Source organism: Tupaia chinensis, unplaced genomic scaffold (assembly GCF_000334495.1).
Source record: "Tupaia chinensis unplaced genomic scaffold, TupChi_1.0 Scaffold000250_1, whole genome shotgun sequence".
NCBI lineage: Eukaryota > Metazoa > Chordata > Mammalia > Scandentia > Tupaiidae > Tupaia > Tupaia belangeri.
In genome coordinates, this window is record NW_006159730.1 from 2,622,230 (window position 1) to 2,636,485 (window position 14,256).

Below are 14,256 nucleotides of genomic sequence, written 5' to 3' on the forward strand. Positions count from 1 at the left end.
GAGCATCCTCATTATTGGTTAAAAGACATCAGCTACAAAGTTCATTTTGTCATTTTATTCATTGTTTTTTAAGCCTGTTGATATTTTTGTACTTTGGAGCTGCTACAAGGGTACAGTGTGCAGTCCTTCGGGCTGTATTTGGATCACAGTAGTTTATACCATAGAACTGTTTGATTGACGGCCCCTTTGCCCCTTGATTAGCACAGGTGTCCCATGCAACAGTTGAGTCAGGAAAAAAACCCTCTGGAATTGATGGGTTGGGGTGGGGAGGGACCCATGAAGTCTTCAGAAATCTAGATCCGGGTACCGGCTCAGTTATTTCAGGGTTTCCTGCCTCCGCTATTATATAATGAAGTGCTCGCCTTCAAATTCTCACTTCTGCCCCCTTGCACTCTTCAAATTACTGCTGAAGCAGCTGGGGCCAGGGCTGCTGCAGCCTTGAAAGCCCGCCAGAGCAGCTGCTGTTGGAGTGGGAGCCGTGATAGGAGTAAGATTCTAATTTCATCGTCTCAAAAAGTGTGAGCGCTATTTTCCACACATAAACAGAGTGAAAGTATTTTTGATGTGGTATACAGGATGGTGAATAGTCTATCTCTATTCACAAAAAGCATTATTGTCCTATGAACAGAACAGTGAACTAATATCTATATTTCCCATAGTCTTCTCCCAAAATCTACCACTGTTTTGCTGGGCAACTCTCCTTTTTCCTTTTTAACCTTCTTCAACAAGAAGAGAAACATTTCTTTAATACCAAAAAAGGAAAGAGTTACATTAAATTGTGCTCACTAATCGTTACTGTCAAAAAAAAAAAAAAAAAAAAAAAGACTTCTTGCCATGATTGGCAAAGAAACGTTTGTTAGACAGTATAGGAAAATGAGTCATAAGGGCTGGACGTACCCAAAGAAATAAATAGAGCAGGAATAACCCGAACGAACCTATGCAAATGATCTGTTATCGTGGCTCATAGCCACGTGACACCATCATTGGTGGCTCTGACTCAGAAATTTGCTAATGACACTAGCAGTGACTATGACCTCAATCCTGCCCTCACTGACGGAAACTAACGCAAGCACACCCTTGCTGATAAGTCGCTCAGGAATCTGAGCCACAGCCTGACCTAGTGCCCTCTGTCCGAACAATCCTGATCCCATTTATGGAGACAGAAGCACACATCCAGAGGCTGAGAAAGCCTCGTCAGAGTTTGGATCGGTGGACTAAGGACCATTTTCCACCATGGGGCTAATGCGTCTACAGCTCTTCTTCAACACATGACCTATGCTAATGATGAACTCATTCTTCCGTTTTTATTTATCAAAGGCATATGCATCTGCCAATCAGAGCACCTAATTTGAAGGAGGTAGTGGAGTCACTGCACAAAAGCAGTTAACTCTGATGACTTTAATCAGCCTACGAAAAACGTTAAATGTAAAGAACAAATGTTCTCCTTTTGTAAAAAATAACAGTAACTTTGGACCTAATCTTTATGAATGCCGATCTAGATATTAAAGATAGCCTTCAACGTGACTGGGAGGTACAGACAGGTAAACAGCTTTATCGCTGTCAAGTGTTGCACCAGAGGCATGCTCTGGGTGACAGGGATAGGCAGGACAGGAAAGGCAGAGCCCCTAGGAAGACTTGGAGTGGAGCGGAGATAAAGACACTGTTTTGGTGTCCCCTATCTGGCTGGGCGGATGGTGTTAGGGGAGAGAGGGGAGAGGTACTTTAGCTGGAAGTGAGTATAGATAAACTCTTTGGTGGTTTAGCTGCCTCCGAAGAGTCAGCACTGTCTCTAAGGTATGGCAAATGGCTATATAACAAAGCATCTTACTTTTTTGTGGCACTTACACTCTTGTTTTAAGGCTCGATGACTTTCAGTGACAATAAGAGACAACATGAAGTCGTTCTTTTATCTAGATTATGCACACACATAGATCTTCTTACAATTTCTCTATTCGCGAAAAGCATTATCGTCCTATGAACAGAACAGTGAACTAGTATCCATATTTCCATATGTCCATATCCATATTTCAAAGTGTGTGATCCATCAAGTCACAACCTGTTGCTTTTTGATTTTGTCTTGGAAAACAGTAATAAGTAAATAAATCAATATACAGCTGAAAACAGCTGAAACCCCAAGTGCAGGCTATAAGAAATGGACTTGAAAAATTGAGAGGCATTTTGTTTTACTGAAGAATGCTTGCCTAACGGAGATGGACGTGGGTAAAGTGACTCTGCAGACCCATGCTGAATTTTAGAAAGCCATTTTAGATTACTTAAAACTAACCTCTGAGATGACCAACATTGGAGTAGTTGATGTTGCAAAATTTTTCTGAAATGAGTGCTTCTGTGCAAGTTGTGGATTTAATTCTTCTTTTTAAGGATCAGTACTCACTGGAAAAGATCATTTTTGCCACTTTGCTCAAAACCAAGGTTTCTCAGCTTTAGCACTATTGACATTTTGGCCTGGATAATTCCTTATCATGGGAAGCTGTTATCCTAGGCATCGCGGGATATTTTGCAGCATACTCAGATGCCAGGAATACAACCCCCAGCTGTGACAACCAAAAATGTCTCCGGGCACTGTCGATGACTCTTGGGGGACAAAATTAACCATGATCGATAAGCATTGCTCTAAATCAAAGCATATTTCTAAGGGGTTAAAACATCTTCAGGCCTAAATTTGATGTTCATACAAACAATAAACTGTTAATCCAGGTATAGACACCACCTACTTGGTTTTCACAGTATCAAAAAGTCCAATGCAACTAAATTTTTTTCACCTTTGAACTCGTTGTAACGGGCAACATATAAACAGTTTATGTTATGTAAGGGAAAGGATAGACTACGAGTTGGGAGAATTTGCTTTTAGTCGTGAATCTGCCACTAACTGGTTGATGACATTGGCTGATTTGCTTAATCTCTCTGGCCCTCTCCTCATTCCTCCATTTGCAAGTGGAAGTGCCTGACGAAATGTTCCAGTTTTAAATACGAAGCCTCTGAAATTTAGAACCTGATGCCACCACATTTGATACCATGGACTAGAAAAAGAAAGCTCTTTGTCCTAGAGAGAAACTTTTTGTTAAACCTTTTATGAGCCTTTAATTCCACCCTGAGCACTGAAGACAGGTACCTGCAACCCGATTTTTCTGAAAGTCTAGAGACGTTTGGCATAATAAATGGCTAGAGACTCGCCTGACCTCTGGGTATGGCTGCTGTGTTCAACAGCCAGAGGATGGCCACAGAGAGCAGTGTGGTGAGTCGGAGGACATCGCTCTTGTTACAAAATTCATTATTTGAAGTCGAACTTGAGGTGATACTGTAACGACCATCAACCCTTCTCCCATTCTATTCTGTACTTAAAGAGAATAAACCCCTGGGATAAAGGCAGTGAACCTCGGCTCCTATAACTTTGGGTGCTAGGGTGTCTTTAATTTAAAGCCACGATAGGAAGAAATAATAGTTTGATTACCTTTGTAAACACAGGAGCTGCAATGATAGGTTTTCCATCCAATCCTTGCAAATAATTGGTAGGGCTCTGACACTGTTAAAGAGAACCAACAATAGATTCATTGTCACTAAAACTTTTAGGTAGACAGAGAGGTATAAGAAATCTATAAAAAGTAGTATATGAAATTAATTTCAAACCAAAAGACTGATACTTTCTAAGTTTATGAATCACAGATTTCAAATTTTAGACTGATTTAATCACCTTCTTTCCAGATCATGGTGGCTGTGAAATTCGTGCCACCTGTCCCCATCCCTATTGACCCTAAGCCCTGGAGAGGATCCATGGGACTCCTGGGCCTACACATATCACAGTGTGGAAACCAGTGGATTAGAACTCAAATTTGACCCAACTGCATTGTTAAATATTAGATAAGTAACTCTGAATATTTTTTATTTGCCAGAGGGCAAGTGCACTGACTAGCGGTGGGCAATGAAAAAGCACCCCTCATAGGGGATAGTCACTTAGCATCCCTTCTCCTCCGTATCTCTCTCCTTTCAGGATTTTGGGTAGGCGTACACATGTGTTTTTTAAGCTCCAGGTCCAGGGCTCAAACAATGCAGTTGGCCACATGGGATCCAACTGTCTCAAATGTTGGACTATAGTCTGGTCAAGTAATTCTGAATTTTCTGAAAGAAGCTCGTAGATCAAATATTTAAATAAATAAATAAATATTGAATGTATTATTAAATATGTGAACATATCATTAATAAACAGATGTAATGATAATAGGTTACAAATATGTTCAGATAATATGATTTCCTACATTTTTTAAAAGAATAACTTATTTATTTAATTTCATTGGCATTATTTTTTAAATTTGACCAGAGAGAGAGAGACGGAGAGTGAGAGAAAAGGAAAGGGAGAAAGCAAGCTGTCAGGCCTGGAACTCGAACCACAGTCAGCCACGTGGGAATCCAGCATCCTTAACCACTGCGCCCCCTGCTGGCCCATGATTTCCTGCGTTTTAAAGTATATGCCTATGTCTATATTCTTCTGTATATATAGAAACATCTGGCAATATCTTCTAGAAACTACTAACAGGACGAGTGGGGCCATGGGAATAATACTTCGATTAAAGTTTTTACTTAATATACTTCCATGCTTTTTGAAAGTTTTATAATAAGCATGTATTATCATCATTAACTTAAAGGAGAGCACATTTACTTGTTTTCTAAAACATAACTTTCTACTTGCTCCATCTTTGAAAGCAGAATTGATGGCGTAGTGTTTTGGTAAAGAGTGTTTGCCCGGGGCCAGCCTGACAGCCGACAGCTCACTGTGTGCGTGAGCGGTGCTCCTTAAAGCTGAAAGGTCAGAGACTAATTTGTAAGGAGGTTTGTTTTTTTCTCCCCCTCACAAACTTGCCTGCGAAGCTGGAGAATATGCCCCCGATGCAATAAGAACCACTGATCTGGGAACCAGCAGTTAGCGTAGTGGCTATGTTGCTGGACTCCCACGTAGTCGACCGCGGTTCGTGTCCCGGCCCCGGTGGCTTAAAACGCACGCCGGGCGCGTGTGCGTGCATGCCCAAGATCCCGAGAGGAGAATGGAGGAGAAGGGATTGCAGTGTGGCCATCCCCCCTGGGGCGTGATTTCTCGCTTTCTATCTCTCTGTCTCTCTCTGTCTGTCTGGCGAGCGCACGAGCCCTACAGTGAAAATCTCTCCAAAAAAAAAAAAAAAGAACCACTGATCTGGGAACCAGCAGTTAGCGTAGTGGCTATGTTGCTGGACTCCCACGTAGTCGACCGCGGTTCGTGTCCCGGCCCCGGTGGCTTAAAACGCACGCCGGGCGCGTGTGCGTGCATGCCCAAGATCCCGAGAGGAGAATGGAGGAGAAGGGATTGCAGTGTGGCCATCCCCCCTGGGGCGTGATTTCTCGCTTTCTATCTCTCTGTCTCTCTCTGTCTGTCTGGCGAGCGCACGAGCCCTACAGTGAAAATCTCTCCAAAAAAAAAAAAAAAAGAACCACTGATCTCATCCACCTCGAGTAGGAAGTGATTATCACAATGATGGAGTTGCACCAGACAAGAGCATGTCGCGCCACATGGGACGGCACGGTCATGGCACCTGTCTGACACAGTCCACGGCACTTGTGTTTCCTTGTACCTGCTGGATGGTTGACACGCTGGGCTGGGCCACCAAATGCTGGGCTTGGGGTCCTGCTGGAGGAATGGCTGCAGAAGTAGTGGGAGGGGATGACACTTCATTTGGCTTCTGGATTCTAAGAAATGATTAAAATATAGATTATTAAGCAGACCAATCACTATGAACATTTGTTCAGTGAAAATAGTAATGACACACTGCTTATCGTCAGGTGGAATAAAAATCTTTCTTTGACAATATGCTGTATATATGTTCATGGAAGGCTTCTTTACTACACATTTTGTTAAGGAATGCAAACATGAAATTGAAGAGGACATCATTTCTGTCCTTGGGTTGGTTGTTTACAGCCTAGGGAGTTGGGCAGCCAGACACGTGGATAACTGAGATCCAGGACAAGCATTTCACATGACAGCGGCCTGTGAGGTTTGTTTCATTTTGCCTTCTGCATGTTCCCTTCCATTCCCCTTTCAAGTAAAAGGCCAGGCTTTGTCAGTCTTTACTTGTGGGATTTTTTACATGGCAGAAGCAGAAACATCGTGAAGTCAACGAACTCTTCAGGTGTACACAAGTTAAGTTTAACAGATTATTTAAAGGGCAAGAGAGCCAGAGAGTATTCTTGAGACGGCTTTCAAGGAGAGAATCTTTTAATTTCATTGTGCAAAGGAGAGAAGTCTGTGGATCTTACCAGAGACCTTGACAAGAGGGAGAACCTAAGAGCAGAAGGGAAGGCAGCCCCTCTGGGTAAAAGCTCCCAGGCTCGCCAAGTGAGTATCTCAGCATGCCAGGAAGCGAGGGGACTAGACTTGCAGGGACCATGAGGTCTGAGATCTGGACTGCTCATCCGTGACCGATGGGGATAGATGACTGATGTCAGGCAGATTATTTCGGTCTGGATGTTACTTTTCTCTGCCTCAGCTTCTTCATCTCTAAAATGGGAAAATAGTAATTCTACTCTTTTTTTTGAAAGTTTCTTTCTTTGAGAAGAAAAAGATGCCCTTCACAAGGCCTTACCACATTGGATCTAGGATACAATCATTCTTATCTCATATTTCTTTCTTTCCTTTTTGTTTTTAATTGCCAGAGGGCATGTGTGCTCACCAGAGAAAGAGACAGAGAGAGACAGGAAGAAAGCACCACCCCATGGGGCGTGGTACGCCACAGTCCTTTCTCTTTCATTTTTCCATCCTGTTGGGATTTGGGGCATCCATGGATATGGACCGGCCGGTTTTCAAGCCATCGGGACTGGGATTCGAACTGTGGACGGCCATGGGAGATCCAGCTCCTGTGATCACTAGGCCTCCAGGCCGACCTTATGTCATAATTCCGAAACAAGGTCATTTCTGTAAGATGCTTAGAATGGTGCTTGCTCTTACACTGTTCCAGGTATATCCCAGGAATCTTTGCATAGCCATGAAGGAGATAGCCAATCATGACAGACCAGTTTTTTTTTGTTTGTTTGTTTTTTTCCCAATGAGGCAGGATGGATTCTCAGAAGCAGAATTATGTGGAGAGGCAGTGCTCTGAAGTATCTGTTTTCTTCTATAGTAATAGAATCCTTGATTTCTTTACCTGGCTACTCCAAATAAAGACATTTCCCAGTCTTCACTGTAGTTCAGGGTGGCCACATGAACAGTTTCTGGTCATGGGATATGAGGGAGAAATAATGTATTTTATTTATTTATTTTTAGGTTTTTGTCATGGGGAGCATGTGCTCACCTGAGAGAGACAGAGAGAGATAGAGAGAAAGTGAGCAATCACTCCCAAGGAGGGGATAGCCATGGTGCAATTCTTCTCCTCCATGCTCCTCTTGCACACATGTGACCATGCACCTAGCACGATTTTTCAAGTTGCCAGGTCCAGAACAGGAACTGCAGTCAGCCATGTGGCAGCTGAGCCCCTTAACCACTGTAGCGCCTGCTGGACCCCATAGTAATGTATTTTAAAAGAGAGATGACCTTAAGTGGACAGGTGTGTCTTTTATTCCTTCTACCTTAGACTAAGAAGCCGAAGGCAACACCTTGATATGAGATGAAGCAGAAAGCTGGAAGTAGACTGGGACCAAGTGGAATGTGAAGTCATCTTAGCAGACAATACAGACTTTTACATAAATAAGGAATACATATCTGCCTTATTTAAGCCCAGTTAATTTGAATCTTCATTATTTACAACTAAAGTTAAAATCCTACCTATTCCAAGTAGCTTTTTTGTAAAAAATAATTATTTTATTTATCTTTATTTATTTTTAAATTTGACCAGCGAGGGACAGTAAGAGAGAAAGAGAGAGAGAGAGAAAGCTACCAGGTCTGAGACTCAAACTGCAGTCGGCCATGTGGGAGTTCAGCGCCTTTAACCACCACACCACTTGCTAGCCCCCCAAGTAGATTTAAAGTAAATAAATAGGACTTACTTTACTTATTTAAGTTTGGATATAAAAATTTATACCCATTCCATTTTTTTTAAAGGTTTTTGCCATAGGGCTTGTGCACTTGCCAGAGAGGGACAGTGAGAGGAAAAGTGAAAACTCACCCTCCATGGGGGAAGGCCACACCACAGTTCCTTTTCCATTCTTCTCTTATGATTTTGGGTACACACAATTCTGCACCTGGCATGATTTTCAAGCCATGGGGTCCAAGACTCAAATCATAGTCAACCACATGGGAGTCCCACACATTAACCACTACGGTACCTGCTGGCCTCCCATGTTGTCATAGGAGCCTTGAGGAAGGAGTGATGAGAGTACAATAGAGGAGGAGTTTGTTATAGAAATCAAAGAGGAAGAACATGTAGACTGGTTTTGAAGGATAAATAAGAGTCGTTTGCCTGCACAGAGAAGATAGAACATTCCTAGCAAAGTGAATAACTTGAACAAAGGAACATTTCATTCATGAAAATGAATCGTACATGGAGTAAGACACCAGCAGTGTAGAAAGCCAGTGGTGGGGAATAGAGAAGGGGGCAGAAAAGTGGGGTGGATACCCTACTGAACAAGGCATTGTATGTTTTATTTTATTTTTTTTTTTTTTGAGGTTTTTGCTATAGGGCACATGTGCTCACCAGAAAGACAGAGAGAGATAGAGCCACAGAGAGGAAGAAATCACCCCCCAGGGGGATGGTCACACTGCAATCTCTTCTCCTCCATTCTCCTCTCAGGATCTTGGGCAAGCACGCACATGCTCCTGGTGTGAGTTTAAGTTACCAGGTCTGGGACTCGAACCACAGTCGACTACATGGGAATCCAGACATAGCCATTATGCCGACTGGTAGTCCCAGGCATTGTATGTATGTTGCATTAAGGTTTTTCAAAAGATGTTGTCTTGTGCTTGATTTTTGTAGTCATCTTTTTTAAGTCATGAAAATGATAGGATTGGGACAATCTTTTAGAGAATAATTAGTTGTAGTTTGGACACTGAAAAAGACTGGAGAAGATAGGAAGCCCTCCAAGGAGGTGACGAGCATTAAAGAAAGAAAGGAATTGAACCAAGGACAATAATAAGGAGGAATCATTTACTGTACCGATAAAAATTCATATCTGCATAAGAGCTAAAAGCAAATCATTATTTCGAATTATGATTTCAATATTATTTATATTTTCCAAAAAGATTTTGAAAAATAAGACAATTTCAGGATATACAATGCAGTTAACAGTTCTTCAACTAGTCCTCTAAATAGTGCCATTTACTCTGGTAATCTTAAGGAATGCTTGCTATGTCTGTTTCCAGTTCTCATGCCTTCCATCCATGACAGAATGCCCTTTCCTCTTTTTTTTTTTTTTTTTTTTTTTAAGAGTGTCCACCTGCTGTTCTTTTAACTCAGCTTAGGGTTACCACCTCTGTGAAGCTTTTTTTTTTTTGATATAGGGTACGTGTACTTGCCAGAAAGACAGAAAGAGACAGAGAGACAGAAGGCAAGAAATCACCCCCCAGGGGGGATGGCCACACTGCAATCCCTTCTCCTCCATTCTCTTCTTGGGATCTTGGGCACGTACGCACACGTGCCTAGAGTGAGTTTAAACCACCGGGTCGATTACATGGGAGTCCAGTGACATAGACATTACACCAACTGCTAGTCGCTCTGTGAAGCTTTTCTAATCTCTCTCTCACCTTCCGCAACCAGTAAATAGTCCTCTGTGTCAATTCCTATACTCCCTATATATGGTCACCATAGTCCATAACCTTTGTTACTTTTATCTGGTATACATTTCTAGTTTCTAGCTATCCTTGCTACATATTTCTAATACTTTGTCAGCCCCTTGAAGCCAGGAAGCATGTGATTTTACTTAGTATCCACTGTATCTAGTGGTTAGCCAATGAGCCAATGGTCATGAAAAGTAAGGAGTGGATGCAACTTTGTTCAGTAGTTCATACAAATATTCAGCACAAAGGTTATGACCTGCCCAGATCACTGATTTTGAACCACAGAGTTATTTGGCGCGAGTGATTGGAAAGAGAAGGGACGGAGGCCATTGTCTGAGCTTTAGGGATCTCATCTTTAGAGATTAAGAAGATGAGGATGAACCAGCAGAGAAGCCTGAGAAGGGGAGGCCAGGGAAGCAAAAGGACAGCCAGGTGAGAGTGACATCTCGAAAGCCACTTAAAGCAAGACTTTCTAAGAGGACGGACAGTCAACTGTAAAGTGAAGCTGATCGGTCAAGAAAATGAAGAACTAGCAATTTTATTGTGTGAAACATACTTCAGCGGAGAAGTTAACTTTACAATAGAATGCAATACAGACATGAAAATTGGATGACTCTAAAATCCTTAAAAATAATACCCATTAGGGCCAGAAGATGGCATGCAGGTTAAGGTGGCCGGATCCCACAGCAACTGTGGCGGACTGCAGTTGAGTCCTCGGCCTAGTGGCTTGAAAAACCCGTCAGCACGTGTGCATGCATGATCAAAATTCCAGACGGAGAATGGAGAAGTGACTGCGGTATGGCCATTCCCTCTAGGGGGTGCTTTCTCACTCGTTCTCTCTGTCTCGGTGAGCATACACAACCTATAGAAAGTCCTTTTTTTTTTTTTTTTTTTTTTTTTTTTAAGAGTGTCCACCTGCTGTTCTTTTAACTCAGCTTAGGGTTACCACCTCTGTGAAGCTTTTTTTTTTTTGATATAGGGTACGTGTACTTGCCAGAAAGACAGAAAGAGACAGAGAGACAGAAGGCAAGAAATCACCCCCCAGGGGGGATGGCCACACTGCAATCCCTTCTCCTCCATTCTCTTCTTGGGATCTTGGGCACGTACGCACACGTGCCTGGAGTGAGTTTAAACCACCGGGTCGATTACATGGGAGTCCAGTGACATAGACATTACACCAACTGCTAGTCGCTCTGTGAAGCTTTTCTAATCTCTCTCTCACCTTCCGCAACCAGTAAATAGTCCTCTGTGTCAATTCCTATACTCCCTATATATGGTCACCATAGTCCATAACCTTTGTTACTTTTATCTGGTATACATTTCTAGCTATACTTGCTACATATTTCTAATACTTTGTCAGCCCCTTGAAGCCAGGAAGCATGTGATTTTACTTAGTATCCACTGTATCTAGTGGTTAGCCAATGAGCCAATGGTCATGAAAAGTAAGGAGTGGATGCAACTTTGTTCAGTAGTTCATACAAATATTCAGCACAAAGGTTATGACCTGCCCAGATCACTGATTTTGAACCACAGAGTTATTTGGCTTTTACTCAGTTGTAAGTATGTACAGATTTCATAGATAACATTTCATATTTTAAATATCAGAAATATGCCAAGTAATCTGCTAGGAAGATTTAAGTAAAAGAAGTCTTCTCCAAATTCTCTCTTTCTCTTTTTTTAAAAAATGTTTTAAGGTCATACCCTGAAGCTACCCTCTCTCTTCAAGTTCTAGTAGCAAGTTAGTTGCTTCTTTGGGGATCTGAGGATGCTAAGCCTACAAGATAGAAAATTACAATTACCGATTCATCTCTTCCTTGGTAGGGTCCCCTTCTGAGTCAGAAGAAGAAACTCCTGGGAAAATAAAAACAAGATGTGAGATTTTTTTTTAAAAAAAAAAGAGTGATTTTATTTAACTTTATTGTTATTATTATTTTCTAGTTTGATCAGACAGAGAGAGAAAGAGAGGGAAAGGGAGAAAGTAAGCCACCAGGTCCAGGACTTGAACCACAGCTAGCTATGTGGGAATCCAGCATCTTTAACCACCACACCACCTGCTGGGGCCAAGACATGAGACTTCTAAGATGAAATCTTCTTAAATTTGTTTCTAGGCATCTGAAAACCTATAGAAACTTAGAATAAACTTATTGATGGGACTAGCAGGTGGTGTGGTGGTTAAGGGCTCTGGACTCCCACATGGCCAACTGTGGTTTGAGTCTTGGACCTGCCAGCTTGCTTTCTCACTTCCCTCTCTCTTTCTCTCTGTTCAAATTTAAATAAATACATAAATAAACTTAAAAATAATAGACCCTAAGAAGTTGAAGGAATGGGTAAGTTCACATGGCTAATGAGTGAGTGATGGAGTTAAAATTAATTGGCCTATTTTCTAAGTGTTCTTGTATGTAAAACACCTGTTGATGCCCTTGGAGTAACAGAGCAGTTTTTGTAGACATTCTCCGGTGTTCATAAAGTCTCTTGCTCTTGGCCTGTAAGGCCAAATAAAAGAAAGGATTGCACTGTATTCCAAACATTGTAGGTGTAGGTGGATGCTCTTCCGTCCAGTCCTAATATTAACAAGTCATAGTTCCTTTTAGGAGTGGGGGTGTTTGAAGTCCTGTTGTCACAAAGAAAAAAGCTCAGCAATTCAATCTCAGCACTGTTAGCAGAGCTTTGACCCTGGGTTTACTTCTCAATATAGTGAATTCCAGGAAGATATAACAGAGCTAAATCTGGAGGTATTTATTGCACTCTGAAAATTTGAGGATAAAAACATAACACATTTTTATTCATGTGTTTATGCAACAAATGTTTATTAAATACTCACTATGTACTCCCTGGAATACTCTTCAGCCATAAAAAAACAAAAAAAAAAACAAAAAAAAAACAAGAACCTGGCATTTGATAGAATGTAGATGAATATGGAAGACTTATTGCTGAGTGAAGCAATCAGGCTATGAAAGAGAGACATTGTATGTCTCCACTTAACATATACCGACTGTCAGTACTCTATGAAAGAGACTGAAAGATTGGCAGGCATAAAAACATTGCAAATAGTTATGGACACTGGAGACAGTGTGGAAGGAGGGTGGGAGAGAGGATAGGGAAGGAAATTAGGGGGAAAATAGAGAAGTAAGGCATTTGTGAGACACAAACATGGTTTATTACCTGTTCATGATAATGTGTATAGTATTCTCAACCAAACTGGTCTGAGATGTATTTCATGTTGAGTAAATTCTTCCCACGAGTTAAATGATGTATAGCAATTGAATGTATAAATAATAATAATAATAAATATTCACTGTGTACTTGGTAGTAGATAAGGTATTAGAGATGTAAAGAAGAATGAGACAGTCCTGTTCTTACAATGTTGGTAACAAGTGGGCATTTAAACCATAATCATACAATGTCTAAGCGCTAAAATTAGGGCATATATAAGGCATTACAGGCAAAAAGAATGGTTCCCAGAAAACACTAAGAGGATGAGATAAACAGAAACAAAAACTTAGGCAGATATGTAAGAAAATATATAGATTACTTTCCCCCAGCCCCCGAACTTAGTCATGTAAGTTTGGTGCAGATGTGAATGCCTTTCCAATGCTCTCAACTGATCTTCAAGTTTCTACCTTTGATTCACTGAAGAATAGTCAATCAGCAGCCAGAGCAACTCTTAAAAAACAAAGTCAAGGTGCCAGCAGATGGTTTGGTGGTCAAGGCTCTGGATTCCTACATGGTAGACCATGGTTTTAGTCCCTGACCCACAGGCTTGAAAATCATGCTGGGTGCGCATGCATGAATGCCCAAAACCCTAGGAGAAATATGGAGGAGAAAGGATTGCAACATGGCCATCTCTCCTAGGGGATGATTTCTCACTTTCCCTCTCACTGTCTCTCTCTCTCCAGTGAGAGCATGTACCCTATTGCAAAAACCTAAAAACAAAAACAAAGTCAGATCAAGTCATGTCTCTACCAAGAATCCTCCAGATATTCTCATCTCCTTCAGAGTTAAAACCAAAGTCCTGGCAATGACCTACAAGGACTTTCTGATCAGCTCACCTGTCTCTCTCCACCCAGTCTTTAACTTCTGACCTCATCTCCTGATGGTTTCTTCTGTTCACTCTACCCCTGGCCATATTGGTTCATCTCTGCACATCAAGACAAGCATGCTCCCTGGGCTAACCCATGCCACAGTGGTTAGGGCAGATGGATCCCACAAAGGCGACCGTGCTTCAAGTCCCAGACCCAGCAACTTGAGAAAAACACTGGGTGCATGTGTGTGTGTCCAAAATCCTGATAGAAGAAAGAAGTAGAAAAGGGATTGTAGTATGGCCATTCCCCATGGGGGGTATTTTCTTACTTTTTTTCTCTCTCTCCAGTTAGTGCAAATGACTTCTGGCAAAATTTCAAAAAGAGACAATCACACTTCCTCCTCAGGATCACCACACTAAATGATTTCTACGCTAGAGTGATTTTCCCTTGAATATCCTTGTGTCTTTCTCCCATACTTCTTCCAGATTT

The 14,256-nt window shown here is 41.6% G+C and overlaps 1 protein-coding gene across 1 annotated transcript in view; it reads right to left on the reverse strand.

Moving 5' to 3' along the window:
* MYPN (myopalladin) overlaps nt 1-14,256 on the reverse strand; it is a 96,362-nt gene that overhangs the window by 56,627 nt on the left and 25,479 nt on the right. Inside the window, exons 3-5 of the mRNA XM_006148947.1 lie at nt 11,545-11,596; nt 5,616-5,730; nt 3,470-3,541 (exon numbers count right to left, since the gene is read on the reverse strand). Of these exons, the coding sequence (XP_006149009.1) occupies nt 3,470-3,541; nt 5,616-5,730; nt 11,545-11,596 (239 nt within the window). The remainder of the gene's footprint in view (nt 1-3,469; nt 3,542-5,615; nt 5,731-11,544; nt 11,597-14,256) is intronic.